The sequence below is a fragment of the Neoarius graeffei genome, chromosome 3, assembly GCF_027579695.1.
Source record: "Neoarius graeffei isolate fNeoGra1 chromosome 3, fNeoGra1.pri, whole genome shotgun sequence".
Classification (NCBI taxonomy): Eukaryota; Metazoa; Chordata; class Actinopteri; order Siluriformes; family Ariidae; genus Neoarius; species Neoarius graeffei.
In genome coordinates, this window is record NC_083571.1 from 53183629 (window position 1) to 53211583 (window position 27955).

Here is a 27955-nt window from a genome sequence, read left to right on the forward strand (position 1 = left end):
TTTATCCTCTTTCTTCCTTTGAGGAAGCGAAAGAAATGGACAGACTGTATCAGAGTCGGGTGATTTGTTGATCGTCGCCATTTCAGTATGTCAAATTTCAGTAAAACAGCAGCCGCTTGGCAATGAAATCGCATGTTCTGAAACTCCACAACCAGTTTTATTGAGAAGTTCGAGTGCCGATTTATGTTTAAGTCTCACCAACCTCATCAAGGGTAAGTTGAACTTGTTCAGCCATGTTGGTTATACATAATTCATTGTTGACGTGACTTTAAACAATTTATCATAATTCTAGAGTTGTAACTTTTGGGGTTAAACTCAGTGTCAGCTCTTTTCAGGGTAAACTATTTAATGCATGCCGAAAAAGTTGTTAGAAGTCGCCATTTGACGTCATGGGTCGAATTGCGCAATCATAGCTTCGTCACCATTATTTGCAGAGCAAAACATGAAAACCTGATGCGAAATGAAGAAGGAAGATTTTCTCATTTAAAGGAGTGACACGACAGTTTAAGCCAGTATCTCACTGGGCTGCGGCAGCTTGCGACAAATTGCGAATGTCATTCGTGAGAGAGTTTCAAAAGTGTCTTGAAACATTCGCTTCTCAATTTCCTCGTATGAGTCGCAAAGTGTCGCTCCTTCGTCGCTGAAATTTTGAACACGTACAAAAAATTCGTGCGACAAAATTTCTCTCAAAATAGCCGCAAATGCGTCTCTGGTGTCGCAAAGCCGTCGCGAACCCTTCTCAAGCCGTGAGGCTTCCTCGACTTTCCTGCCTGCCGAGGGAAAGCCGGGCTGTGACAGCCTGCGACTAGTTGGAGACACAACATTCATGTCATTATCTCTAGCCACTTTATCCTGTTCTACAGGGTCGCAAGCAAGCTGGAGCCTATCCCAGCTGACTACAGGCGAAAGGCGGGGTACACCCTGGACAAGTCGCCAGGTCATCACAGGGCTGACATATGCCCCTTTTCCACCAAAGCAGTTCCAGGGCTGGTTCGGGGCCAGTGCTTAGTTTGGAACCGGGTTTTCTGTTTCCACTGACAAAGAACTGGCTCTGGGGCCAGAAAAACCGGTTCCAGGCTAGCACCAGCTCTTTGCTGGGCTAGAGGAAAGAACTGCTTACATCAACGGGGGGCCGGAGTTGTTAAGATCAACAACAATAGCAAGACCGGGAAAGGTCGCCATTTTTAAGCGACGAGAAGCAGCAGCTGTACAAACGCAAAGTTATCCATTATTGTTGTTGTTGCTGCTTCTTCTTCTCCGTGTTGTTGTTGCTTCGATGTTCACGCCAAGATTTATGCAAACACAGCAACGTAACTGATGTATACAGCGACGTAATGACGTGGCTCCCTTTAGCACCGTGAGCTATGGAAAAGCAAACTGGTTCTCAGCTGGCTCGCAAGTTGAACGAGTTGTGAACCAGCACCAGCACTGGCTCCAAACCAGCCCTGGAACTGATTTGGTGGAAAAGGGGTACATAGACACAGACAACCTTTCACACTCACACCTACGGTCAATTTAGAGTCACCAGTTAACCTAACCTGCATGTCTTTGGGGGAAACCGGAGCACCTGGAGGAAACCCACGCGGACAACATGCAAACTCCACACAGAAAGGCCCTCGCCGGCCACGGGGCTCGAACCCAGACCTTCTTGCTGTGAGGGGACAGCGCTAACCACTACACCACCGTGCCGCCCAGAGACACAACAATTACGATAAAATATGCGAATTAGCGACAGTTTCCACTTGGAATCACACTGAATTAATATTCGCATATTTTATCATAATAAGTAGAGGAAGCCTCACAGAAACTGACTTGAGAAGGGTTCGCAACGGCTTTGCGACACCAGCGACGCATTTGCGGCTATTTTGAGAGAAATTTTGTCTCACGAATTTTTTGAACATGTTCAAAATTTCAGTGACGAAGGAGTGACACTTTGCGACTCATGTGAGGAAATTGAGAAGCCCCTCGAATGTTTCAAGAAACTTTTGAAACTCTCTCGCGAATGACGTTCGCAATTTGTCGCAAGCTGTCGCAGCCCAGTGAGATACTAGCTTTACTGTTGACAGTGTAAGATTGTGTTGACATGATGTTATCTGATGAAGTCGCTGTTGAGGAGATCTTCCTGATTTCCCTAATTTGATTTGTAGGAATTGCAAGTTGACGAGATGTTTTCCAGGGTTTTTCCTAGTTGGAGATCAGAAATCCTGAATTATGAGCTTCAATTGGACACAGCATTAGAATAGACCAGATTTGATTAGACAAGAATAGTTTCATCAGAACAGAAAATTATTTTTATATACAGTGGTGCTTGAAAGTTTGTGAACCCTTTAGAATTTTCTATATTTCTGCATAAATATGACCTAAAACATCATCAGATTTTCACACAAGCCCTAAAAGTAGATAAAGAGAACCCAGTTAAACAAATGAGACAAAAATATTATACTTGGTCATTTATTTATTGAGGAAAATTATCCAATATTACATATCTGTGAGTGGCAAAAGTATGTGAACCTCTAGGATTAGCAGTTAATTTGAAGGTGAAATTAGAGTCAGATGTTTTCAATTAATGGGATGACAATCAGGTGTGAGTGGGCACCCTGTTTTATTTAAAGAACAGGGATCTATCAAAGTCTGATCTTCACAACAGATGTTTGTGGAAGTGTATCATGCCACCAACAAAGAAGATTTCTGAGGACCTCAGAAAAAGCATTGTTGATGCTCATCAGGCTGGAAAAGGTTACAAAACCATCTCTAAAGAGTTTGGACTCCACCAATCCACAGTCAGACAGATTGTGTACAAATGGAGGAAATTCAAGACCATTGTTACCCTCCCCAGGAGTGGTCCACCAACAAAGATCACTCCAAGAGTAAGGCGTATAATTGTCGGCAAGGTCACAAAGGGCCCCAGGGTAACTTCTAAGCAACTGAAGGCCTTTCTCACATTGGTTAATGTTAATGTTCATGAGTCCACCATCAGGAGAACACTGAACAACAATGGTGTGCATGGCAGGGTTGCAAGGAGAAAGCCACTGCTCTCCAAAAAGAACATTGCTGCTCGTCTGCAGGTTGCTAAAGATCATGTGGACAAGCCAGAAGGCTATTGGAAAAATGTTTTGTGGACAGATGAGACCAAAATAGAACTTTTTGGTTTAAATGAGAAGCGTTATGTTTGGAGAAAGGAAAACACTGCATTCCAGCATAAGAAACTTATCCCATCTGTGAAACATAGTGGTGGTAGTATCATGGTTTGGGCCTGTTTTGCTGCATCTGGGCCAGGATGGCTTGCCATCATTGATGGAACAATGAATTCTGAATTATACCAGCGAATTCTAAAGGAAAATGTCAGGACATCTGTCCAGGAACTGAATCTCAAGAGAAGGTTGGTCATGCAGCAAGACAACGAGCCTAAGCACACAAGTCACTCTACCAAAGAATGGTTAAAGAAGAATAAAGTTAATGTTTTGGAAGGGCCAAGTCAAAGTCCTGACCTTAATCCAATCGAAATGTTGTGGAAGGACCTGAAGCGAGCAGTTCATGTGAGGAAACCCACCAACATCCCAGAGTTGAAGCTGTTCTGTATGGAGGAATGGGCTAAAATTCCTCCAAGCCGGTGTGCAGGACTGATCAACAGTTACCGGAAACATTTAGTTGCAGTTATTGCTGCACAAGAGGATCACACCAGATACCGAAAGCAAAGGTTCACATACTTTTGCCACTCACAGATATGTAATATTGGATCATTTTCCTCAATAAATAAATGACCAAATATAATATTTTTGTCTCATTTGTTTAACTGGGTTCTCTTGATCTACTTTTAGGACTTGTGTGAAAATCTGATGATGCTTTAGGTCATATTAATGCAGAAATATAGAACATTCTAAAGGGTTCACAAACTTTCAAGCACCACTGTGTATATATATATATATATATATATATACACACACACACGAGGGGAAGTCAAAAAGTTCTTAGACAAATTGAAAAAAAATCTTTATTTATGAAAATAACAAAGCTATTTCTTTACATATCCTCCATTTAAGTCGAAACACTTCTGCAAGTGGGGGCGGCACGGTGGTATAGTGGTTAGCGCTGTCATCTCACAGCAAGAAGGTCTGGGTTCGAGCCCCGTGGCCGGCGAGGGCCTTTCTGTGTGGAGTTTGCATGTTCTCCCCGTGTCCGCGTGGGTTTCCTCCGGGTGCTCCGGTTTCCCCCACAGTCCAAAGACATGCAGGTTAGGTTAACTGGTGACTCTAAATTGACCGTAGGTGTGAATGGTTGTGTGTGTCTATGTGTCAGCCCTGTGATGACCTGGCGACTTGTCCAGGGTGTACCCCGCCTTTCGCCCGTAGTCAGCTGGGATAGGCTCCAGCTTGCCTGCGACCCTGTAGAACAGGATAAAGCGGCTACAGATAATGAGATGAGACTTCTGCAAGCGGTGTTTCCATCAGAGAATTCCTTCTTTGTAGAATTCTGGGGGACGTCTTTCACACCTTTTGAAATTATAACATCTGTCTGAGATCTTTATGACTTACCCTCATGTATATATGTGTGTATACAGACAGTGGTGCTTGAAAGTTTGTGAACTCTTTAGAATTTTCCACATTTCTGCATAAATATGACCTAAAACATCATCAGATTTTCACACAAGTTCTAAAAGTAGATAAACAGAACGCAGTTAAACAAATGAGACAAAGATATTATACTTGGTCATTTATGTATTGAGGAAAATGATCCAATATTACATATCTGTGAGTAGCAAAAGTATGTGAACCTTTGCCATTAACTTTTTTCTTCTTTAACCATTCTTTGGTAGAACGACTTGTGTGCTTAGGGTCGTTGTCTTGCTGCATGACTCACCTTCTCTTGAGATTAAGTTCATGGACAGATGTCCTGACATTTTCCTTTAGAATTCGCTGGTATAATTCAGAATTCATTGTTCCATCAATGATGGCAAGCCATCCTGGCCCAGATGCAGCAAAACAGGCCCAAACCATGATACTACCACCACCATGTTTCACAGATGGGATAAGGTTCTTATGCTGGAATGCAGTGTTTTCCTTTCTCCAAACATAACGTTTCTCATTTAAACCAAAAAGTTCTATTTTGGTCTCATCCATCCACAAAACATTTTTCCAATAGCCTTCTGGCTTGTCCACGTGATCTTTAGCAAACTGCAGACGAGCAGCAATGTTCTTTTTGGAGAGCAGTGGCTTTTTCCTTGCAACCCTGCCATGCACACCATTATTGTTCAGTGTTCTCCTGATGGTGGACTCATGAACATTAACATTAGCCAACGTGAGAGAGGCCTTCAGTTGCTTAGAAGTTACCCTGGGGTCCATTGTGACCTCGCTGACTATTACACGCCTTGCTCTTGGAGTGATCTTTGTTGGTCGACCACTCCTGGGGAGGGTAACAATGGTCTTGAATTTCCTCCATTTGTACTCAATCTGTCTGACTGTGGATTGGTGGAGTCCAAACTCTTTAGAGATGGTTTTGTAACCTTTTCCAGCCTGATGAGCATCAACAACGCTTTTTCTGAGATCCTCAGAAATCTCCTTTGTTCGTGCCATGATACACTTCCAGAAACATGTGTTGTGAAGATCAGACTTTGATAGATCCCTGTTCTTTAAATAAAACAAGGTGCCCACTCACACCTGATTGTCGTCCCATTGATTGAAAACACCTGACTCTAATTTCACCTTCAAATTAACTGCTAATCCTAGAGGTTCACATACTTTTGCCACTCACAGATATGTAATATTGGATCATTTTCCTCAATAAATAAATGACCAAGTATAATACTTTTGTCTCATTTGTTTAACTGGGTTCTCTTTATCTACTTTTAGCACTTGTGTGAAAATCTGATGATGTTTTAGGTCATATTCATGCAGAAATATAGAAATTTCTAAAGGGTTCACAAACTTTCAAGCACTACTGTCTAGGTACTATAATAACACTCATGAAACATGTCAAAAATGGCTATTTTTTGTAGTACTTTTATAATGTCTGTAAGAAATGTAATAATTAACAATACAACTATTCCTACATAATAGAGTAAAAAAGAGTAGTACGAGATTCCAAGTAACTTTGTCACAAAATTACTTTTAAAATGACTCAAAACTAGACATATCATTTGGCATTCAGACTAAAATCTATTGGATTAGAACTTAGAAAATAGAAGAAAATAAAAACTCTATTAACATATAAATAAATATCCTCCAAAGCATATGACTGTGACTGTCATTCTTATTATGAATGAAAAAATAAATACACATAATTGTAACAACATAACCATTGATTGGCAGTTTGGCACTTAACATAATACTGTACTGCAAAGTTTCATGTAAACTGAACTCTTAATCAACTGACTGGATTAATCAAATACTGTCAACCCTAAAACACTAGTTCAACTGCATTGTGCAAGTAAAACAACAGTGAATACTGAGCGTATTATTATTGTCTTATTTAGTGTGCCACTCGGGGAGAGGGAGGTGCCTGTAAATTTTGGCGGGGCTCATATATAATATATACTAGTGCATCTCAAAAAATTAGAATATTGTGAAAAAGTTCAATATTTTCTATCAGTTATTTAAGAAAGTGAAAATGTTATATATTATAGACACATTACACATAAACTAAAATGTTTCAAGCATTTTTCTATTTTAATTTTAATCAGTATGGCATACAGTACAAAAACATAAAAAAACATCTCAGAATATTAGAATATTTAATTTCGAGTTCGATTAAAACAGTATGAATACAGTATCTCTCGGTCTAGTTCAGTACACACAACCACAATCATGGGGAAGACTGCTGACTTGACTGTTGTCCAGAAGATGATCACTGATGCCCTCCACAAGGAGGGTAAGCCACAAAAGGTCATTGCTGAAAAGGGTGGCTGGAAAAGGTGCACAAGCAACAGGGATGGCTGCAGTCTTGAGAGGATTGCCAAGAAAAATTGATTCAAGAACTTGGGAGAGCTTCACAAGGAGTGGACTGAGGCTGGTGTCAATGTATCAAGACCCATCACGAACAGACATCTTCAAGAAAGGGGATACAACTTTCGCATTCCTAATATCAAGCTACTCCTGAGCCAGAGACAATGTCAGAAGTGTCTTATCTGGGCTAAGGAGAGAAAGAAATGGACTGTTGCTCAGTGGTCCAAAGTCCTCTTTTCAGATGAAAGTACATTTTGCATTTAACCCTTTGATGCAAAACATGGGTCAAAAGTGACCCGGCTGAGTTTTTATCTTCTATATCTTTGCAATAAATTAATTCCATCATTCAGTATTCAAGGTATTCCTCAATTAACTTGTTTTTGATCATCATACATCCTTATTTTATTTTTTCCTTTCTTACTTTTTGAATAAAAACCCTTTTTGTATCACTTCCCTTCTAATGCACAACATGGGTCAAAAACGACCTGCATTCATTTTCCAGGTTATTTCATGTATGGCTGAGTGTTTCTATGATATACTTTTGAAATAAATTCATTTTGTCATTTACTTTTCCAAATATGCAGTAAATATCTTGTTTTTGTTTAGCACAAATCATCATTTTTATTTTTCCTTTCTTAAGTTATGAACAAGCACAGCTTTTGTAATTCTACATCAAGTTTACACACATGGGTCAGAAACGACCCGCATGCATTTACTCCAGCGTTTGGTGGGAACTGTGAATTGTGCTTGTGTCAGACATTTCGCAGCTCAGCACAGCGCCCTTTGCCCATCTAATTCATGTAAGTAATGTTTTTCAATTGTTCTAACATTACCTTAGAAAAAAATTGATTATGTTTAGGTTACCTTGAGAGTGAGTAGATTACTTGTCAGAAAGTTACAAGTAATTACTATTAGCTACCTAGCTGTTGACATATTCTACTTTAGTTAGCTAATTTTATTGTAGTTGGCTTAGCTAACTACATAGTTAATAAATAAATAACTGGCCCCATTCACTGCTAAAGTAATTACTTGAAACAAATTATTATTATAGTATTAAGACATTTAATTTTAAATCACACTTGGATGACCCATGTGTAGTAATATAAAAAGTATTTTTGTTCATAAAGTAGGAAAGAAAAAATTAAATTAATGATTTGTGGTAATTAAAAACAAGATATTTAAAGAATACTTGGAATATTCAATCATAAAATAAATTGATTTCAAAAGATAGAGCAAAGAAAAACTCAGTCAGCATGAAATAACCTGGAAAATGAATGCGGGTCATTTTTGACCCATGTTGTGCATTAGAAGGGGTGTGCATACACAGCAAAATCCCCAGTGTTGAATTAACACCCACACTGTAAAACCCGATAAGGTCACTGAGCTCAAAAATTTTATTGAAACCGATTACGTAAAAATTTTTGAGGTAAGTAACTTAAATTTTTTAAGGTAAGATTTCTTAAAAATTACAAGTAAGTGTAACTATAGTGTAATTTTTAAGAAATCTTACCTTAAAAAATTTAAGTTACTTACCTCAAAAATTTTTACGTAATCGGTTTCAATAAAATTTTTGAGCTCAGTGACCTTATCGGGTTTTACAGTGCAGAGTGTTTATATAGGTCCAGTTGGACCTATATAAACACTCTGGGTGTTAATTCAACACTGAGGAATTTGCTGTGTATGTTTTGCATCAAAGGGTTAATTTGGAAATCACGGTTCTAGAGTCTGGAGGAAGAGTGGAGAGGCACAGAATCCAAGGTGTTTGAAGCCCAGTGTGAAGTTTCCACGGTCTGTGATGATTTAGGGTGCCATGTCATCTGCTGGTGTTGGTCCACTGTATTTTATCAAGTCCAAAGTCAACACAGCCATCTACCAGGAGATTTTAGAGCACTTCATGCTTCCATCTGCTGACAAGCTTTTTGGAGGTGCTGATTTCCTTTTCCAGCAGGACTTAGCACCTACCCACAGTGCCCAAACTACTACCAAATGGTTTGCTGACCATGATATTATTGTGTTTGATTGGCCAGCCAACTTGCCTGACCTGAACCCCATAGAGAATCTATGGGGTATTGTCAAGAGGAAGATGAGAAACACCCGACCCAAAAATACAGATATGCTGAAGGCCACTATCAAAGCAACCTGGGCTTCAATAACACCTCAGCAGTGCCACAGACTAATCACCTCCATGCCACACCGCATTGATACAGTAATTCATGGTAAAGGAGCCCCAACCCAGTATTGAGTGTATAAATGAATATACTTTTCAGAAGTTGGACATTTCTGTATTGTAAATCCTTTTTTTGATTGATCTTAGGGAATATTCTAATAATTTGAGATACTGGATTTCTGATTTTCATGAGCTATAAGCCATAATCATCAAAATTAAAACAAAAAAGGCTTTAAATATTTCACTTTACATGTAATGAATATAGAATATACTGTATGAAAGTTTACCTTTTTGAATTAAATTATGAAAAAAAAGGAACTTTTTCATGGTATTCTACTTTTTTGAGATGCACTAGTATACCGTATGCGCGCACACACACACACACACACACACACACACACACACACACACACACACACACACACACACACAAAGAAGACATTTTTGGTCATGGTACCACAATCCAACTATGTACTACACAATCATTTCTACCAAGAACTCAGAAATGAAAGACGTATAGAAAATTTTATTCTCTGTTTGTGTCTGCATACAAATTAAATGTTCATTTTGTGGAAATGAATTTCTAGCTGTCTGAAGTGCAGACATGGAAAAGCAGACAAATGAGGAAGTGGTATCGTAGGTAATAGACAGGAAAGAAAGCAGTTTTGGAAGGACTGACAAAAGGTTATTATGAAGTCCATGGGTAGGACAAACGGTGTGCGGTCAGTGATTGGGAACAGCGGTGATCAGTGATTGGTCATTGGGAAAAAAATGTGATCACTTGTTATTTGTTGGGAACATTGGCGTGCACAAGTGCAAGTGATTCAGCCTTTATGAATTGGTGGATAGTCAACTAAACCTGCTGTTTCATCTTGTATAACCAGCAGCTGTGATGTGAGCTCAAGAGCAGTTTAGTCATTGACATCTATTCAAAAAGTCACTAGATATTTTGCTAGGTTCTTTTTTAAATAAAGCTCCTTAAAGATTCTAAAAGGTTCCCAAACCTCGCGACAAAGTTTCTGAGTTTGCAACATTTGGAATTGACCTTTTTCAAAGTCTGTTTTATATTAATACAGATACATGGACCAGCCCAGCTGCTCTGTGCCTACTCTGGTTGATGATGACTGTCTGGAGTCCTGGCAGTTGATTGGCAGTGGTGGATTTGGACAGATCCATAAGGCAAAACATAAAAAATGGAGGATGGAGGTTGCCATAAAGTTCCTACATTGTAATGATGGGTAAATATATACCGTATGTCTCATGCTTAAGACATATGTCTTCCTCGGTAGGCCAACTTTGCGGTTGATTCATACTGACGTAAAATAAATGAAAATAATTAACAAATTAAAAAATGATCAGCTGACTGTTTAACACTCAGTGGCCACTTTGTAGTTGCAGTTATTGACCATATGCCATTTCTTTCAACGCACAATTTGAAAGGCCCCCCTTTCTCCTTATACTGTCAGAAAAAAGGTCCCAAACTGTCTATGGCTTTGTCAGTGGGGTAATACCATCAATGGTAAATGGTTTGAACCTTTATTGTGCACCTTTTACCAAAGCATGTGATGTACAATTAAGGTACATAAGTGACCCTTTATTATTATTATTATTATTATTATTTATTTATTTATTTTTTATTTATATTTTTTAAACATTAAAAAATATATTTTACAATTATTTTAAAGTTACACCATATTCCTGTTTTCAGGTAAAATATATTAAAAGTAAAAAATATATATATATATATATATATATATATATATATATATATATATATATATATATATATCTACTGGTGGCACTACCTCAGCAACAAAGAAAAGTACCTGTTACCTGTTGTTACCTTTATTTCTGAGATTGTACAACTCAGAAATAGAGAACTTTCAGTTTGCTGTGATGTCAGCCATTGACCTTCACTCTTAGAAGAAAGGGTTCCTCAAGGGTTCTTTAAGGGTTTATTGGCTAATTATAGGTTCTAATTGTCCAAAAGAAGCTTCCACTTGGAAACTTTTCTTTTCACAAAACACTCACTTTCTGACCACAGGACACTAATAGCTGAATATATATATATATATATATATATATATATATATATATATATATATATATATATAGGCGAGGGCCTTTCTGTGTGGAGTTTGCATGTTTTCCCCGTGTCTGTGTGGGTTTCCTCCGGGTGCTCCGGTTTCCCCCACAATGCAAAGACATGCAGTTAAGTTCATATGGGACGGCCTTGGGCTGAGGTGCCCTTGAGCGAGGCACCTAACTCCCAACTGCTCCCCGGGCGCTGTTAGCATGGCTGCCCACTGCTCTGGGTATGTGTGTGTGCTCACTGCTCACGTGTGTGTTCACTGCTTCAGATGGGTTAAATGCAGAGAGGAAATTTCACAAGTGTGTGATGAATAAAGTTGTGCTTTCTTTCTTGTCTTTCTTTCAGTAATGGCACTGAGTTTTTTGAATGTCTCAACAGCACTGCTGTGCCTGATACAGTCATACCACTTTTTTGTTTACTACATTATTCCAAAAATGTTCCATATGCTATTTCAGAGTTTTGATGTCTTGATGATTGTACTCATCTCATCTCATTATCTACAATAATGAAAATAGTCAAAATAGAGAAAAACCTATGAATGAGTCAGGGTGTCCAAACTTCTGACTGGTACTGTAGGTGAACCTGCTAAATAACCTGGGATGGACCCCGACATTGGGCACTTTATCCCTTACCTCTGTTTTCCTCCCTAGCTCTGACTTGAGTCTCCTCAAAGAGGCGGACTTGATGTATCAGGGTGGGAACCCCAACGTGTTGAGAATTCTGGGTGTTTACAAAGGACAAACTCGAGGAGACAGGTCTGCCATTCAGATGGGTTTAGTCATGGAATACATGGAGAGAGGATCTCTGGCGGATCTCCAGCTGGCTTTGAATGGACCCCCGCCCTGGCCGCTTGCCTTTCGCATTATTAACCAGATTGCCCTGGGAATGAACTTCCTCCACCAGTTGAATCCACCTATTCTGCACCTGGACCTCAAACCCAACAATGTGCTCCTGGATGACAGTCTCAATGCCAAGGTCAGAGATATGAAAAAGTTTATTGATAGCTAGTGACCAAGTGGTTAAGGAACTAAAAGGAGTCTGACATCTTTGAGCAGTCCCTTTGTTTATCTGTCTTGTTCACTCCAGCTCACAGATTTTGGTCTGGCCAAAATAGTTAAAAGTACTTCCAAAATGATTGGAGAGAAAGATGAGGAGGCAGGTGGGACCACCAGCTACATGCCCCCAGAAGCGTTTCATTCCTCTCAATATGTCCCTACCTTTTCCTCTGATATTTACAGGTAAAAAGAATGTTCAGTAAAATATTTTATGACTAACCATGAGAGGGTGATACCTTCAGTGCATTTAATGACATTGGTTTTTTTTCCAACTGTTGTCTTAGTTACAGCATACTGTTGTGGTCAGTTATCACTGGAAAGCAGCCATATTCCAGTGAGTCTCCAGTGCTTTCTCTAACTGCAAATTAATTACAAACACAGATTGCTGAAGGTCTTTATTTGCTCCTTTAGATTCTCGCTGCTTCAGTCTCTCTCTTTTTTCACTTCTCTAGCAGTTAACATCTCCAGTTTGGTACGGTTTCGTGTCCGTGAAGGTGACAGGCCTGATCTGACATCTCTAGATCGGAGCAAGACAGATGGACTCGGTGATGTAATTGATCTGATGATACGCTGTTGGGATTCCAATCCCCCAAAAAGACCCTCATTCATTGGTGAGCTGTGGCTTTAATGTGTATGTAACACTTGTGTTGCACCTTTGTCATCTTTTTGAATTAGAAGGCTTAAAGTCAGTTGCTCAGTGTCATAATATTCATGTTGACATGGACACAGTAAATTTAATCAGTGAATGCAAATTTTTCACTGAATTCAGGACAGCAAGGTTTAACAATAACTTTGAAGTCTTATCAAGGAAAAGGCCAACGTTGATACATGTAATATTTTGCAAGTTTGTTTTTAGTCTTTCGTGTTTCTTTGGATGTAGAAATTCACAGCTTTAAGCTGAGTGTGTGCCTGAATCTTCCTTTTATTCAAAAACCGATTTGTGTCAAATGCATCAGCATTCATGCATCCTCACATATATAGTGTCTTGCAAAAGTATTCGTCCCCCTTGGTGTTTGCCCTGGGTTTTTTTGCATTACAAGCTGGAATTAAAAAGGATATTTGGAGGATTAGCACCATTTGATTTACACAGCATGCCTGCCACATTAAAGATGCAAACTGTTGTTTTACTATGACACAAACAATAATTAAGATTAAAAAAAAACAGAAATCTGGAGTGTGCATAGGTATTCACCCCCTTTTATATGAATCCCTAAAATAAGAGCTGGTCCAACCAATTCACTTCATAAGTCACATATTTAGTTGATTAAGATTCACGTGTGTGCAATCAAAGTGTGTCAAGATCTGTCACATGATGTCTGGATAAATCAACCTGTTCTGGAAGGACCCTGACTCTGCAACACTACGAAGCAAACAACATGAAAACCAAGGAGCACTCCAAACAGGTCAGAGACAAAGTTGTGGAGAAGTATAGATCAGGGTTGAGTTATAAAAAATATCCCAAACTCTGAATATCCCAGGGAGCGCCATTAAATCCATTATTGCAAAATGGAAAGAATATGGCACCACTACAAACCTGACAAGAGAAGACCACCCAACAAAACTCACAGACCAGGCAAGGAGGGCATTAATCAGAGATGCAACAAAGACACCACAGATAACACTGAAGGAGCTGCAAAGATCCACAGCGGAGATGGGAGTATCTGTCCATAGGACCACTTTAAGCCATACACTCCACAGAGCGGGGCTTAATGGAAGAGTGGCCAGAAAAAAAGCCATTGCTTAAGAATACACATTTGGAGTTTGCCTAACAGCATGTGGCAGACTCCCCAAACACCTGGTAGAAAATTCTCTGGTCAAATGAGACTAAAATTGAACTTTTCAGCCATCATGGGAAATGCCATGTGTGGCGCAAACCCAACATCCTGAGAACACAATTCCTACAGTGAAGCATGGTGGTGGCAGCATCATGCTGTGGGGATGTTTTTCATCTGCAGGTACAGGAAAGCTGGTCAGGACTGAAGGAAAGGCAGGACTAAATACAGGGCAATTCTGGAGGAAAACTTGTTTGAGTCAGCCAGACGTTTGAGACTGGGACGAAGGTTCATGTTCCAGCAGGACAATGACTCTAAACATACTGCTAAAGTTACACTGGAGTGGTTTAAAGGGAAACATTTAAATGTCTTGGAATGGCCTCATCAAAGCTCAGACCTCAATCCAACTGAGAATCTGTGGCATAACTGGAAGATTGCTGTACACCAATGCAACCCATCTAACTTGAAGGAGTTGGAGGAGTTTTGCCTTGAGGAATGGGCAAAAATCCCAGTAGCTAGATGTGCTAAGCTAATGGAGACATACCCCAAGAGACTTGCAGCTGTATTTGCAGCAAAAGGTGGCTCTACAAAGTATTGACTTGGGGGGGTGAATACCTATGCACACTCCAGATTTCTGTTTTTTTTTTTCATCTTAATTATTGTTTGTGTCACAAAAAAAAACAACCCCCCCCCCCCCCCCCCACACACACACACACAGTCTGTACCTTTAAAGTCGTCGGCATGTTGTGTAAATCAAATGGTGCTAATCCCACAAAAATCCATTTTAATTCCATCTTGTAATGCGACAAAACAGGATAAGCACCAAGGGGATGAATACTTTTGCAAGACACTGTAAAATATACTGATATATTGTTCTTTATTTTAGAGGTTTCTTAGTATGCATTTTCATTTGATTTGCTTTTTATTTATTCCTTCCATATTATTTTCAGATTGTATTGAGGTCACAGACAATGTGTACGAGTTGCATAAACAACATGTGCCTGATGCTGTCAACATAAGTCTGAAACAACTGGTACAAAACTTTGCAATTCCAGTTAAATCTTTATATGACAAGATTCTTATTCATTATTAACCTGAAATTAACTATCATTGATGTTACAACATTGTGTTACACTCATGCATTCCAGTTCGTATTGTTTATTTGATTGGATATTTCATGTATTCTTCATGAATTAATTCGATACAGTAGACACAAATACAATACAGATACAATAAAATATATACACTGAGATACAGTATAATAGATATTCCAACTTAGACATTATAATCTATTTCTCTTTCTTCCCTACAGAACAATAAAGACAAAAACAGTTCCAGTTTTTCATCACCCTATACCAACACTCAAACAAAGAATGGTACATCTTCAACTATACTGTACATTCATCTGTCCATGTGGCTAGCATTTCGCTGTATTTAATTGACAATTTGTAGCATGCAATGCAATTCTTTAACTCTTCTATAAGTTAAATAATGATCTATTGCCTGTCTTCATCCATATTTCCAAAATATGCAGTACATTATTTGATCAGTGAATTGAAATTGTGAATTGTTTTCAAATATGGATTTTCTTTAGAAATGTTAATGCATAAAATCCCCATTTCTTAATTCAAACATTAAACATTAATTCACATTATTATACAGTATTTTTCATATTTTTTCTAAATCCAGTAGGACTGAAAGAACCCACCAATCCTACTGTGAAGACTCAGGCAACTCCTACACAGGTATTAATTTCTAAACAACTTCAGAAAAGCATGAAGTGTTGTGTAGTGTTAACAAAATTCCTAATAAAGAATACCTTGAGTAAAACCCTTTTAATTAATGTATGTGCTCAATTAAAACTGTCTGTTTTAGAAAATGGGTCCTATCCCTACAGCCACCGGAGCAGGTAATGTGAACCAGGGTACAGTACATGATGCTAGATTAGGGTGACTAGATTAAAGTCGTGCCACATCCTCTCTGGATTTGTATAATAGAGCTGGCCCATGTTTTTGTGCACAAGTCCATTTTATGGATCTGTGCCAAAGCAGAGGTACAGTCGTGTGAAAACATATGTACATCCCATGGAAACTGTAGATTTTTCTCAACATATTTAAACAAGCAAACATTTCACTCTCCTTAATACAGTCCCTACAGATAAAGATGATATACACCAACAAACGACACATAAAATTGACATTTTGTAGTCATTTTCATCATTTAAATAAAAAAAAATCAGTAAAAAAAAGTAAGGAAACCCTGCAAAAAGTACGTGCACCGTTACATTTATCACACTTTAAAGTCCATAAAATTAGAATCAGGAGTTCCAGATTAGGTGCCATTGATGAGAACCTTCTACAGATCAAAGTGCAGGTGGAACCCATCTTATTTAAACCTTACATCTAGAGTCTCGTGCTCTCTTTGCTATTGAAGTGTGTGGTGTCATCATGCCAAGATCTAAAGAGCTCTTCAAGGACCTCAGAAAAATGGTTGTGGATGCCTGTGAAACTGGCAAGGGGTTTAAAAAGATCTGTAAATTATTAGAACTAAATCTGTAAGGAAAATAATCCACAAGTGGTGTAGATTTCAAACAACTGCCTGTTTGCCCAGGACTGGCCGCACCAGCAAATTCAGCCCAAGAACAGACCGTATGATGCTAAAAGAAGTATCTAAGAACCCCAGAATGTCATCATTGAATCTACAGGTAATTCTTGCAACTGTTGGTGTGAAAGTACACACGTCTACAATCAGAAAGAGATTGGACAAAATTTTATCTGCCTGGGAGGCGTGCCAGGGTGAAGCCTTTGCTGTCCACAAGGAACGTTAAAGCAAGACTCCAGTTTGCCAATGAACGTATGGGCAAAGACCAGGCCTTTTGGAATAACATGCCCTGGAGAGATGAATCAGATGTCTTGTGCAGACCGAAGACGGCTTTTCAGGAGAAGAACCTCATACCAACTGTGAAGCATGGTGGTGGAGATGTTATGGTTTGGGGTTGCTTCGCTGCCTCAGGGACTGGGAAGCTTGCATTCATTGATTCAACTCTGAATTCTGAATCATATCAAAGAGTGTTTGAAGATAATGTGAGGCCATCTGTTCAAAAGTTGAAGTTGAACCTGAAGTGGTCCTTTCAGCAAGATAATGATCCTAAGCACACGAGCAAATCCACCAAGGAATATCTCAAAAAGAAGAAATGGAGGGTTGTGGAATGGCCTCGTCAAAGCACAGATTTAAGCCCCACTGAAATGTTGTGGGGAGATTTGAAAAGGGCAGGACATGCAAGAAAACCCTCAAATATCTTGCAACTGAAGTAATTTTGCATGGAGTGGTCAAAAATTTCAGCAAGCTGATGTCCGAGACTGGGGGACAGTTATGCAAAATTTCTACAAGAAGATATTTCTGTTCATACTAGCTTCTGAAGCCAAGGGGATATCTACTTTCTCCACAGACGAATGTTGCATCTACAGTGTCTTGCAAAAGTATTCATCTCCCTTTGTGTTTGTCCTGTTTTGTCGCATTACAAGCTGGAATTAAAATGGATTTTTGGAGGGTAGGCACCATTTGATTTACATAACATGCCTACAACTTTAAAGGTGCAAATTGTTCTTTTATTGTGACACAAACAATAATTAATGAAAAAACAGAAATCTGGAGTGTGCATAGGTATTCACTCCCTGAAAGTCAATATTTTGTAGAGCCACCTTTTGCTGCAACTACAGTTGCAAGTCTCTTGGGGTATGTCTCTATAAGCTTAGCACATCTAGCCACTGGAATTTTTGCCCATTCCTCAAGGCAAAACTGCTCCAAATCCTTCAAGTTAGATGGGTTATGTTGGTGTACAGCAATCTTCAAATTATGCCACAGATTCTCAGTTGGATTGAGGTCTGGGCTTTGATTAGGACATTCTAAGACATTTAAACGTTTCCCTTTAAACCACTCCAGTGTAGCTTTAGCAGTACATTTTAGGGTCATTGTCCTGCTGGAACTTGAACCTTCGTCTCAGTCTCAAACCTCTGGCTGACTCAAACAGGTTTTCCTCCAGAATTGCCCTGTATTCAGTGCCATCCATCTTTCCTTCAGTCCTGACCAGCTTTCCTGTCCCTGCAGATGAAAAACATCCCCACAGCATGATGCTGCCACCACCATGCTTCATTGTAGGGATGGTGTTCTCAGGGTGTTGGGTTTGCGCCACACATGGCATTTCCCATGATGGCTGCAAATATCAATTTTAGTCTCATTTGACCAGAGAATCTTCTTCCAGTTGTTTGGGGAGTCTGCCACATGCTGTTGTGCAAACTACAAATGTGTTTTCTTAAGCAATTGCTTTTTTTTCTGGCCACTCTTCCATAAAGCCCCGCTCTGTGGAGTGTACGGCTTAAAGTGGTCCTATGGACAGATACCCCCATCTCTGCTGTGGATCTTTTTAGCTCCTTCAGTGTTATCTTTGGAGTCTTTGCTGCATCTCTTATTAATGCCGTCCTTGCCCAGTCTTTGAGTTTTGGTGGGTGGCCTTCTCTTGTCAGGTTTGTAGTGGTGACATTTTCTTTCCATGTTGCTATAATGGATTTAATGGTGCTCCCTGGGATATTTAAGATTAGGGATATTTTTTATAACCCAACCCTGATCTATACTTCTCCATAACTTTGTCTCTGACCTGTTTGGAGGCTCCTTGTTTCTCCTGTTGCTTTCTTAGTAGTGTTGCAGAGTCAGGGTCCTTCCAGAACAGGTTGATTTATCCAGACATCATGTGACAGATCATGTGACACATTGATTGCACACAGGTGGATCTTAATCAACTAATTATTTGACTTATGAAGTGAACTGGTTGCACCAGCTCTTATTTAGGAGTTTCATACGAAAGGGCGTGAATTCTTGGGTTTCACGTGATGTCATATCCACCTCATTAGTTATTCAAAACTTTGATTATGAGAATACTCTGATAAGTTATCTCTAGTTGTTTGCACTATGGTGGCCTTTTTGTTTTGCTTGACCACCAGCTGTTTTACTGGAAGTGAAATTGCGAAGAAAAGTCACATGACTGAAACCCAAGAATACCTATGCACACTCCAGATTTCTGTTTTTTTCATCTTAATTATTGTTTGTGTTACAAAGAAAACAAACAGACAGTTTGCACCTTTAAATTTGTAGGCATGTTGTGTAAATGAAATGGTGCTAACCCTCCAAAAATCGATTTTAATTCCAGCTTGTAATGCAAACAAAACAGGACAAACACCAAGGGGGATGAATACTTTTGCATGAGACTGTATGTATATTTTTGCTGAATAAATGATTGAAAGAGCTTGTAACGCAGCAATGACAGACCAGGCGCTCGTGGATGTAAAATGAAAACAAGGCTTTAATGAGAGGACAATCCCAAATCAATGTACAATAACCAGGCCAGGTCAAAATCAAGAAATCCAATTGAGTAATGAGGGCTAGACAAATCGTGGTCATGAAACGGGCAATAGTCCAAGAACCGGGTATCAGGAAAACACAGGCAGAATAAACACAACGGCTAGGCAAATCGGAGTCGAGAAATAGGCGGAGATCGAGAAACCGGGAAACGAGAGAAAAGAGCAAACAAACAGAAGGGCTAGGCGACACAGGAAGAAACTGAAAGGCAAAAAGGGTCATACACGGAAATGCAATCGGATATAAACGCTCAGTAGGCTCACAGAAAATGTGGAGGCAATACTGTGCAATGAACTGAACAGACAGAGGGGTATAAATACAGAAACAAAAGAGGTACAGGTGTTAATTAGAACTCAGGGGAGCCACTCCTAGGAAGTGGCTCCGGGTTGGTTGATGGAGGGTGCGTGGTAGTGTCAGGTGTGTGAGTGGGATTGTGGGAAGTGGAGTCCAGAGTGTTAGGTGAGCCCGGGAGCATGACAGAGCTCATTTTCCTTGTTGTTTTGTTCATGTCTATCACCTTTATCTGTAGGCACTGTATCAAAAGGGTGAAATGTTTCCTTGTTGAGAAAAGTTGACAATTTCCATGGGATGGACTTATTTTTTCACGTGACTGTATAGCAGAGTATTGTTATGTCTGGCTCTAAACTGATGCAGGTCCAAATGTGGCACAGACTCAGTTCAGAAGTGGATAAAACCCCAATCAGTGAAATAAAACAAAACAAAATAAAAAAAATCTGGTTTATAGAAATAAAAGTGTAAACATGGCTCCCAAGTGGCACGACAAAAAGTTGTTAATCCTATTGATTGGGAGATTATCTGTTATCCAAGTTAAACTATTTGATGACATTTGTTCCTTTTTTTGAACCACTTCTATAGACATACAGTAATCAGAATGTTTGTACAACCCCGATTCCAAAAAAGTTGGGACAAAGTACAAATTGTAAATAAAAACGGAATGCAATAATTTACAAATCTCAAAAACTGATATTGTATTCACAATAGAACATAGACAACATATCAAATGTCGAAAGTGAGACATTTTGAAATTTCATGCCAAATATTGGCTCATTTGAAATTTCATGACAGCAACACATCTCAAAAAAGTTGGGACAGGGGCAATAAGAGGCTGGAAAAGTTAAAGGTACAAAAAAGGAACAGCTGGAGGACCAAATTGCAACTCATTAGGTCAATTGGCAATAGGTTATTAACATTACTGGGTATAAAAAGAGCATCTTGGAGTGGCAGCGGCTCTCAGAAGTAAAGATGGGAAAAGGATCACCAATCCCCCTAATTCTGCGCCGACAAATAGTGGAGCAATATCAGAAAGGAGTTCGACAGTGTAAAATTGCAAAGAGTTTGAACATATCATCATCTACAGTGCATAATATCATCAAAAGATTCAGAGAATCTGGAAGAATCTCTGTGCGTAAGGGTCAAGGCCGGAAAACCATACTGGGTGCCCTTGATCTTCGGGCCCTTAGACGGCACTGCATCACATACAGGCATGCTTCTATATTGGAAATCACAGAATGGGCTCAGGAATATTTCCAGAGAACATTATCTATGAACACAATTCACCGCGCCATCCGCCATTGCCAGCTAAAACTCTATAGTTCAAAGAAGAAGCCGTATCTAAACATGATCCAGAAGTGCAGACATCTTCTCTGGGCCAAGGCTCATTTAAAATGGACTGTGGCAAAGTGGAAAACTGTTCTGTGGTCAGACGAATCAAAATTTGAAGTTCTTTATGGAAATCAGGGACACCGTGTCATTCAGACTAAAGAGGAGAAGGACGACCCAAGTTGTTATCAGCGCTCAGTTCAGAAGCCTGCATCTCTGATGGTATGGGGTTGCATTAATGCATGTGGCATGGGCAGCTTACACATCTGGAAAGACACCATCAATGCTGAAAGGTATATCCAGGTTCTAGAGCAACATATGCTCCCATCCAGACGACGTCTCTTTCAGGGAAGACCTTGCATTTTCCAACATGACAATGCCAAACCACAGACTGCATCCAATGCCGGGGTGGCCCTATATTTAGCCGGGACCATCCCCGGCCCAAACCATCAATGGTGGCCTGCTTGGAGCATGGGGAAAATAATTTTCACTAATTTTGGTCACTGATCTTATTCTTGCATTAATCATCAATTCAACTGCACTCTGCATTTTCACATGGCAGCCCAGACGCCGACAGCATCGCAGCAGATTAAATAGGCGCTACCAAATAAGGAAATTCTCCCCTCCCCTCTATTGCAGTTGGTTTGGTCCAAGACTCCTCCTCTGTATTGCAGGGAACTTAAACAACATTGGCGCGAAACAGCGTGCGTCAGTGATGGAGGGCAGAAAGAGGCCAGGTGGAACCGAAAGGGCGAAGCTTAAAAAAAGGAAGGAGGTGGCAGCAAAATGTGCCAAATTGACAGATATGTTCTCAAGACCAGCTGGTAGGTTACGAAAGATATGGAGTATGATAACCCTGTTTGTCGATTTTATCAGTCTATGCTAGGCCTATAATGTGTCAATAGTTTGCGATGTCAATTCAGCTTTTTGATGTCATGTGAAATCTCGCAATTTACGCGGTATAGATGTGGTGTATGTCTTAATTCTAAGAAGAACCGGACATTGCTTTACATCCCAGTTATTAACAATTTTAGATGAACAGGTCCCAAATGTGCTGTTGCGCGTTATTTCCTCATCCAGCCTATTTCATCTCGCTGTCACACCGTGCATTTCCACAGGCATGCGCACATTGTGGTTATGAACACATAGGCCTAGAAGTCATATTTGATGTTAAATAATTGTTGTTAAATATATAACTTAGAAGAGGTGTATGCATATGCCAATATTCTAAGCAGAATCGAACACTTGCTTTAGCCTACATTTCATTTAACCGTTTTTGAGTTGCCTAATGCGCCCTCACGCTTTATCTGCCGGTTGCTGAGTACCCAGCATTGTTGATTTGCCATTATTTTCGAGGCGTATGCGGCATGTAATGCACAAGCATTGGTTCAAATGCACGCGAGATGGGTGCTTTCGTTATTTTAAGACTATGTGACTAAAAATGTGTTGTGTAATTCGTCTTAAATAACGCGAAACAATCAGCCATACTCGCTGCTTTGCTATTTGGAGTAGCAGTCAGCTGGATTTCGCCCCCGACGTAAAAGTTCATTCCCACACCCGGGCCGAAGATGCCGATTTCTGAAGATATATGTCCTTTGGATGTGTTTTCAAATATTTTCACTAAGGAACTTTGGGACATGTTGGTGACACAGATAAATGTATATGCGGATTAGACACGCGGCCACACACCATCCAATTTTAAGTGGAGCCCCGTCTCATACTAGATGAAATCGTTCGTCGGTCTCTGCATTACGTTTGTGGTCATTAAACTACCGCGTAATGGAAGTTTTATTAACCCTAAAGTAATGCAGAGAACGACGAACAACATACATTGTCACTACCTGAATTTAAACCAAATAAAAAGCATTGTGAAAGAACAGTTATTTGTTTTATCTTTTTTTAATGTACTCAAATTCCTCCTCCATTTCAAAGTGGCCTGAATGTGAATTAAACTCCCGGACTGAAAACAGGGCCCACTCCGGCCCTGACTGCATCAATTACAGCATCATGGCTGCGTAGAAGAAGGGTCCGGGTACTGAACTGGCCAGCCTGCAGTCCAGATCTTTCACCCATAGATAACATTTGGCGCATCATAAAACGGAAGATACGACAAAAAATACCTAAGACAGTTGAGCAACTAGAATCCTACATTAGACAAGAATGAGTTAACATTCCTATCCCTAAACTTGAGCAACTTGTCTCCTCAGTCCCCAGACGTTTACAGACTGTTGTAAAGAGAAAAGGGGATGTCTCACAGTGGTAAACATGGCCTTGTCCCAACTTTTTTGAGATGTGTTGTTGTCATGAAATTTAAAATCACCTAATTTTTCTCTTTAAATGATACATTTTCTCAGTTTAAACATTTGATATGTCATCTATGTTCTATTCTGAATAAAATATGGAATTTTGAAACTTCCACATCATTGCATTCCGTTTTTATTTACAATTTGTACTTTGTCCCAACTTTTTTGGAATCGGGGTTGTAGGTGCTACATCCAAGTGGATAACTCGGATCTGGAGAATGGCAGAATTGAAGCTGTTGAATTAAAATTATTGTAATAAAATTAACATGTAATTTTACATTATTTTATAAATGTGGCCTTAACTTCATACAAGTCTGCATCATGGATGCTATTCCCAGGACTAATTCATGACTCCTATAGTTATTTGTCCCAAACATGTGTGCTGTCTAGGATTTTAGTGTACTCTGACTGAGTCTTTTGAATCCTGTACTGTGACAGAGTTATATTCTACTCCTGCTTCTGTATTTGTCTTCATGGGTGTAGTCATTTTCTCATTTATGTTCTCCAGCATTACCAGGAATGCATTGCAATCCAGCTGCAAGAGCTCCACCCACCAATTTTAAGCCCCAAAATATGCAGGTTTGGAAAGAAACCTTATTGTTATTACATTATTATACATTAATGTATATTATTACATAATGTACATTATTGATGTATTGTGTTTCTTGCTTTATTTACTCCTGCTATCATACACATTGGTAACCTAAAACCTTTTTTTCTTTCCTGCCAGCGGCAATACTCAAGTCCAAGTAAGTGCTACTCCAACCTGTTACTTGTGGAGTGACAGAGGTCTCATTATTTCATCAAATGGCTTTTTCTCTCAACATAAAGAGGAACCAAAAACAGTAAGTCAGAAAAATACAGACTTCCTTTTTTTCTTCTTTTGTTCCTCCCAGGCACTGTGAGCATCTGCCTATCCAATGTCACAGGAGTACAGATTGGCAACAACAACTACATGAATGTGAATATTCAAAGAACAAGACAACGTCAGAGACACCCAACAGCACCCTCAACCACACATCAACCTTTCAACCGTCAGCAGAATCCCCCCAATATCAAACCCTGAGATCATCTGTTGGGTCTTTGGTGCAGAAGGCAATAGCAGTTGTTCTCAAATAGTTATAGAGCCAAATTCTACAGTATTTTCTACTTTCGACCTATTGCTTGTTCTTTAACTCAGTTTCTTTTTACTCAGAATCCTTTGGTCTGTGTGGTTTCAAAAAAAAAAAAAAAAAGCATATTGCAAAAGGTTAAGTAGGTGGATGCTCCATGCTCTGTTCTCCATTATATTTTTATGTACCGGTATGTACATCCAGGATATGTTCCTGCCTAGTACTTTGCCTTGGGATAGGTTCTAGATCCACTGCAACCCTAACTAAACTGTTTGATTGTACTATGATATTGCTGTGATGGTACTATGAAAATTGTTGCTTTTTTAATTTTCAGAGATTCACAATTTCGAATATAGATATTTAGGCACTGCTTAAAATCAGAGCTCCCGATGAGTGTATGAGCAAAATATTTGCAAAGGCACAAAATCAACCTGAATAGAATAATAATATTATAGCATATGAACCATCAAATTGTGTAGTGTAGTGTATTTCACATCAATAAATTGCTGCATTGTCTTGTGACAGTGATACCAATAATGAGATACACATTGCAGTTACGAATACATATTTATTCCTTTCTTTGACACTGCATGCCATGCACCAGAAACAACACCACGACATTTATTATGGTGTGACTCTGCTGGGTGCCTGGTGGACAGCAGTGAACTAGCACTTTCACTTTAGATCATTACTATAGAGTTACGATTGAATGTTATCAGACATAAGAACTAATCGATATCAATCTGTGGGGGTTTTAGATTATCTGAAACTAAGGAAAGATGCTGTTAATTGCTATTGAACTATACAATAATTGTGTTTACACGAATCTGCAGGGTAAGAAATCACTCAGGTAAAAAAGCAGACAATGCAAAGATACGTTGCCTGCTGTGAAAAAAACAGTAAGATAAAAACCTTCGAGAAAAGAAAAAGCCTACTGGAAAACATCCTCCCCGACCAAAGAGCTCAGAGGATGAGCTGCAATCTTGATGTTTTAAACCTGAGCTGTCAAACAGTTGTCTGGTTACAGCTGTCAATTTTCCAACAAGCTAGTGGACTAATAAAACTGTTTTTAACTAGTTTTCTATGAAAGTGTCGTGAATATTTTCCATAAAATGTGTTAGTAAATAATTGTATGTTATTTTTTAAAAAGCAAATTAAAACTAAGTGCTGGATAAAAGCCTGTCTAGCTTATGTAAATAAAGATACAAATTTTGCCAGTATCCCCATGTTTATGCTTTTTGGGAGATAAAACAGAAATTCTGAATGTGACAAAAAGTGTATATTCAGTTTTGATGGTTGGCATGGTCTCAGCTGCCAGAATTATATTGAGATATTGGAAATCACCCACATGCCCAACACTTCGTGAGTGGAGGGTACTGATGAGTGAAACCATATCATACGAGGTGATGTTGGCTAGGACAAAGGGGAAAGGACCTGTGGCATTGGGAACCTGGGATTACTTCACGGTTCATCTGACCTCCAACTAGAAACCTTATCGTCAGAAAAAACAAGTTGTGACAAACTGACTTGGTGCATGTTTTTGTTTGTTTTTGCCCCCCCCCATTTTTGAGTCACTTAAGTACCAAATTTCCTCTACATTTATCCTGTACTTTTTTTTCCTCCAGGATCACTTGTTTCTTTCCTGATATGCCATTTCACTGTCTGACTTTTTGTTAGTATCACATGAGATATCATGTATTTTGAATTCTGAAAATAAAAATTTAAATTACAAAAAAGATCAAGTGTTTATGAGATATGATGCCTTGCAGTTACGATCGGGTTCCCTGTGGTGGTACAAGTATGTTGTTTGGATGTACGTACAGATGTCGTATGGTCACAAAAGCCATCAAAAATTAGGTCAATGCATTACCACATTCTCTTAAGTATGGAGCTTTGTGATCAAAATATACTAAAATTTAATACCTGTTTCCACCTCTCATCTTTTTGTGGCAAGGCGTCAATTTGTATTAAGCCATGTCCTTTGTAAGGAGTAACACACAATGTGTCTTGTTACAGTGAAATAATTCATGCCAGGGTGATGTGATATCACCATTAACACCCCTACATTTACTATTTTATTGTACCAGAATGACCTGAAGTACTGTATATTATTCTTCTTATATCCAGGAAATTATGAATTTATTAATGAATAACGGGGTGGCGCGGTGGTGTAGTGGTTAGCACTGTTGCCTCACAGCAAGGTTCTGGGTTCAAGCCCAGTGGCTGATGGGGGCCTTTCTGTGTAGATTTTGCATGTTCTCCCCGTGTCTGCGTGGGTTTCCTCCAAGTGCTCCGGTTTCTCACAGTCTAAAGACATGCAGGTTTGGCTAATTGGTGGCTCTAAATTGACCGTAGGTGTGAATGTGAGTGTGAATGGTTGTTTGTCTCTATGTATCAGCCCTGCAATGATCTGTCCAGGGTGTACCCCGCCTCTCACCCATAGTCAGCTGGGATAGGCTCCAGCTTGCCCACGACCCTGCACAGCTACAGTAGATAAGCAGTTATGGATGGATGGATTAATGAATAACAGATTTTTAACTGTTTAAAGTTAGTATACACCGATCAGCCATAAAATTAAAAACACTGACAGGTAAAGTCAGTTGATTATGTTGCTACAATGGCACCTGTCAAGGGGTGGGATATATTAGGCAGCAAGAGAACAGTCAGTTCTTGAAGTTGATGTGTTGGAAGCAGGAAAAGTGGGTGAGCGTAAGGATCTGAGTGACTTTGACAAGGGCCAAATTGTGATGGCTAGATGACTGGGTCTGAGCATCTCCAAAATGGCACATCTTTCTGTTTTAGCCAGCATTAACTTTTTCAGCAGTTTGTGCTACAGTAGCTCTTCTATGGGATTGGACCATATGGACTTAGCCTGGGCCCGCCCATCCTAAGTGTGACGCAACACGAGGGCCTGTTGCGAGCTTAGTCTGGCAAGGCAAGCTATCTCCAGCTCTTCCAAGCTCCCGAAAAATTGGGAGCCAATCAACTTTGAGCATCTCCAACGGCCCTGGGTAGAGGCGTGTTCAAGGCAGTGACGTAGTAGAACTGCGACCGGAAGCCATAGATTGTTTACAGAATCTATGCTGGAAGCACTTCATTCACATCACAAACATGGAGCAGCGGCAAGCCTTTGACACAGCGGTAGATGCTGTATTGAAAGCATTCAACGGGAAGTTCTCATTGAAAACGGAGCAAAGAGCAGCCCTGGAGGTATTTATCTTCTTCCTGTTACTCAAGCAGTTTCCGTTGCGTCACATACGTCAGAGGAAAGAGTGATGTGATTGGTTTAAGCTTCATCACAGCCTTTTCTGGCTTCGACCAGTAGCAAACTGAGGCATTTCAGGGAGGCGGGTCAACCACGCCTTTGGGAAACGGTTGGGCTTAATATCTTTGCCAGACCAAATGCTCGCAGAGCTTTGAAGTTGCGTTAGCCAGACTAATATGGACTAGCCTTCATGCCCCATTCGAATCAATGAGCATTCGA

At 39.6% G+C, this 27955-nt stretch overlaps 1 protein-coding gene across 3 annotated transcripts; it reads left to right on the forward strand.

Annotated features, from left to right (window-relative positions):
- On the forward strand, nt 1-26207 carry ripk3 (receptor-interacting serine-threonine kinase 3). 3 transcript variants are annotated; one of them, XM_060917001.1, is made up of 13 exons: nt 1-212; nt 10182-10343; nt 11848-12172; nt 12284-12435; nt 12537-12586; nt 12705-12863; nt 14975-15057; nt 15337-15400; nt 15714-15769; nt 15900-15933; nt 23868-23938; nt 24090-24108; nt 24256-26207. In XM_060917001.1, exons 1-13 carry the CDS (start codon nt 184-186, stop codon nt 24423-24425), a joined length of 1374 nt encoding a protein of 457 aa, XP_060772984.1. In that variant the 5' UTR covers nt 1-183; the 3' UTR covers nt 24426-26207. The 3 variants fall into 3 exon arrangements, with proteins under 3 accessions (XP_060772984.1, XP_060772987.1, XP_060772985.1); XM_060917004.1 differs by having other exon boundaries at nt 15717-15769; XM_060917002.1 differs by having other exon boundaries at nt 12708-12863.
- Nucleotides 26208-27955: the final 1748 nt, after the last annotated feature.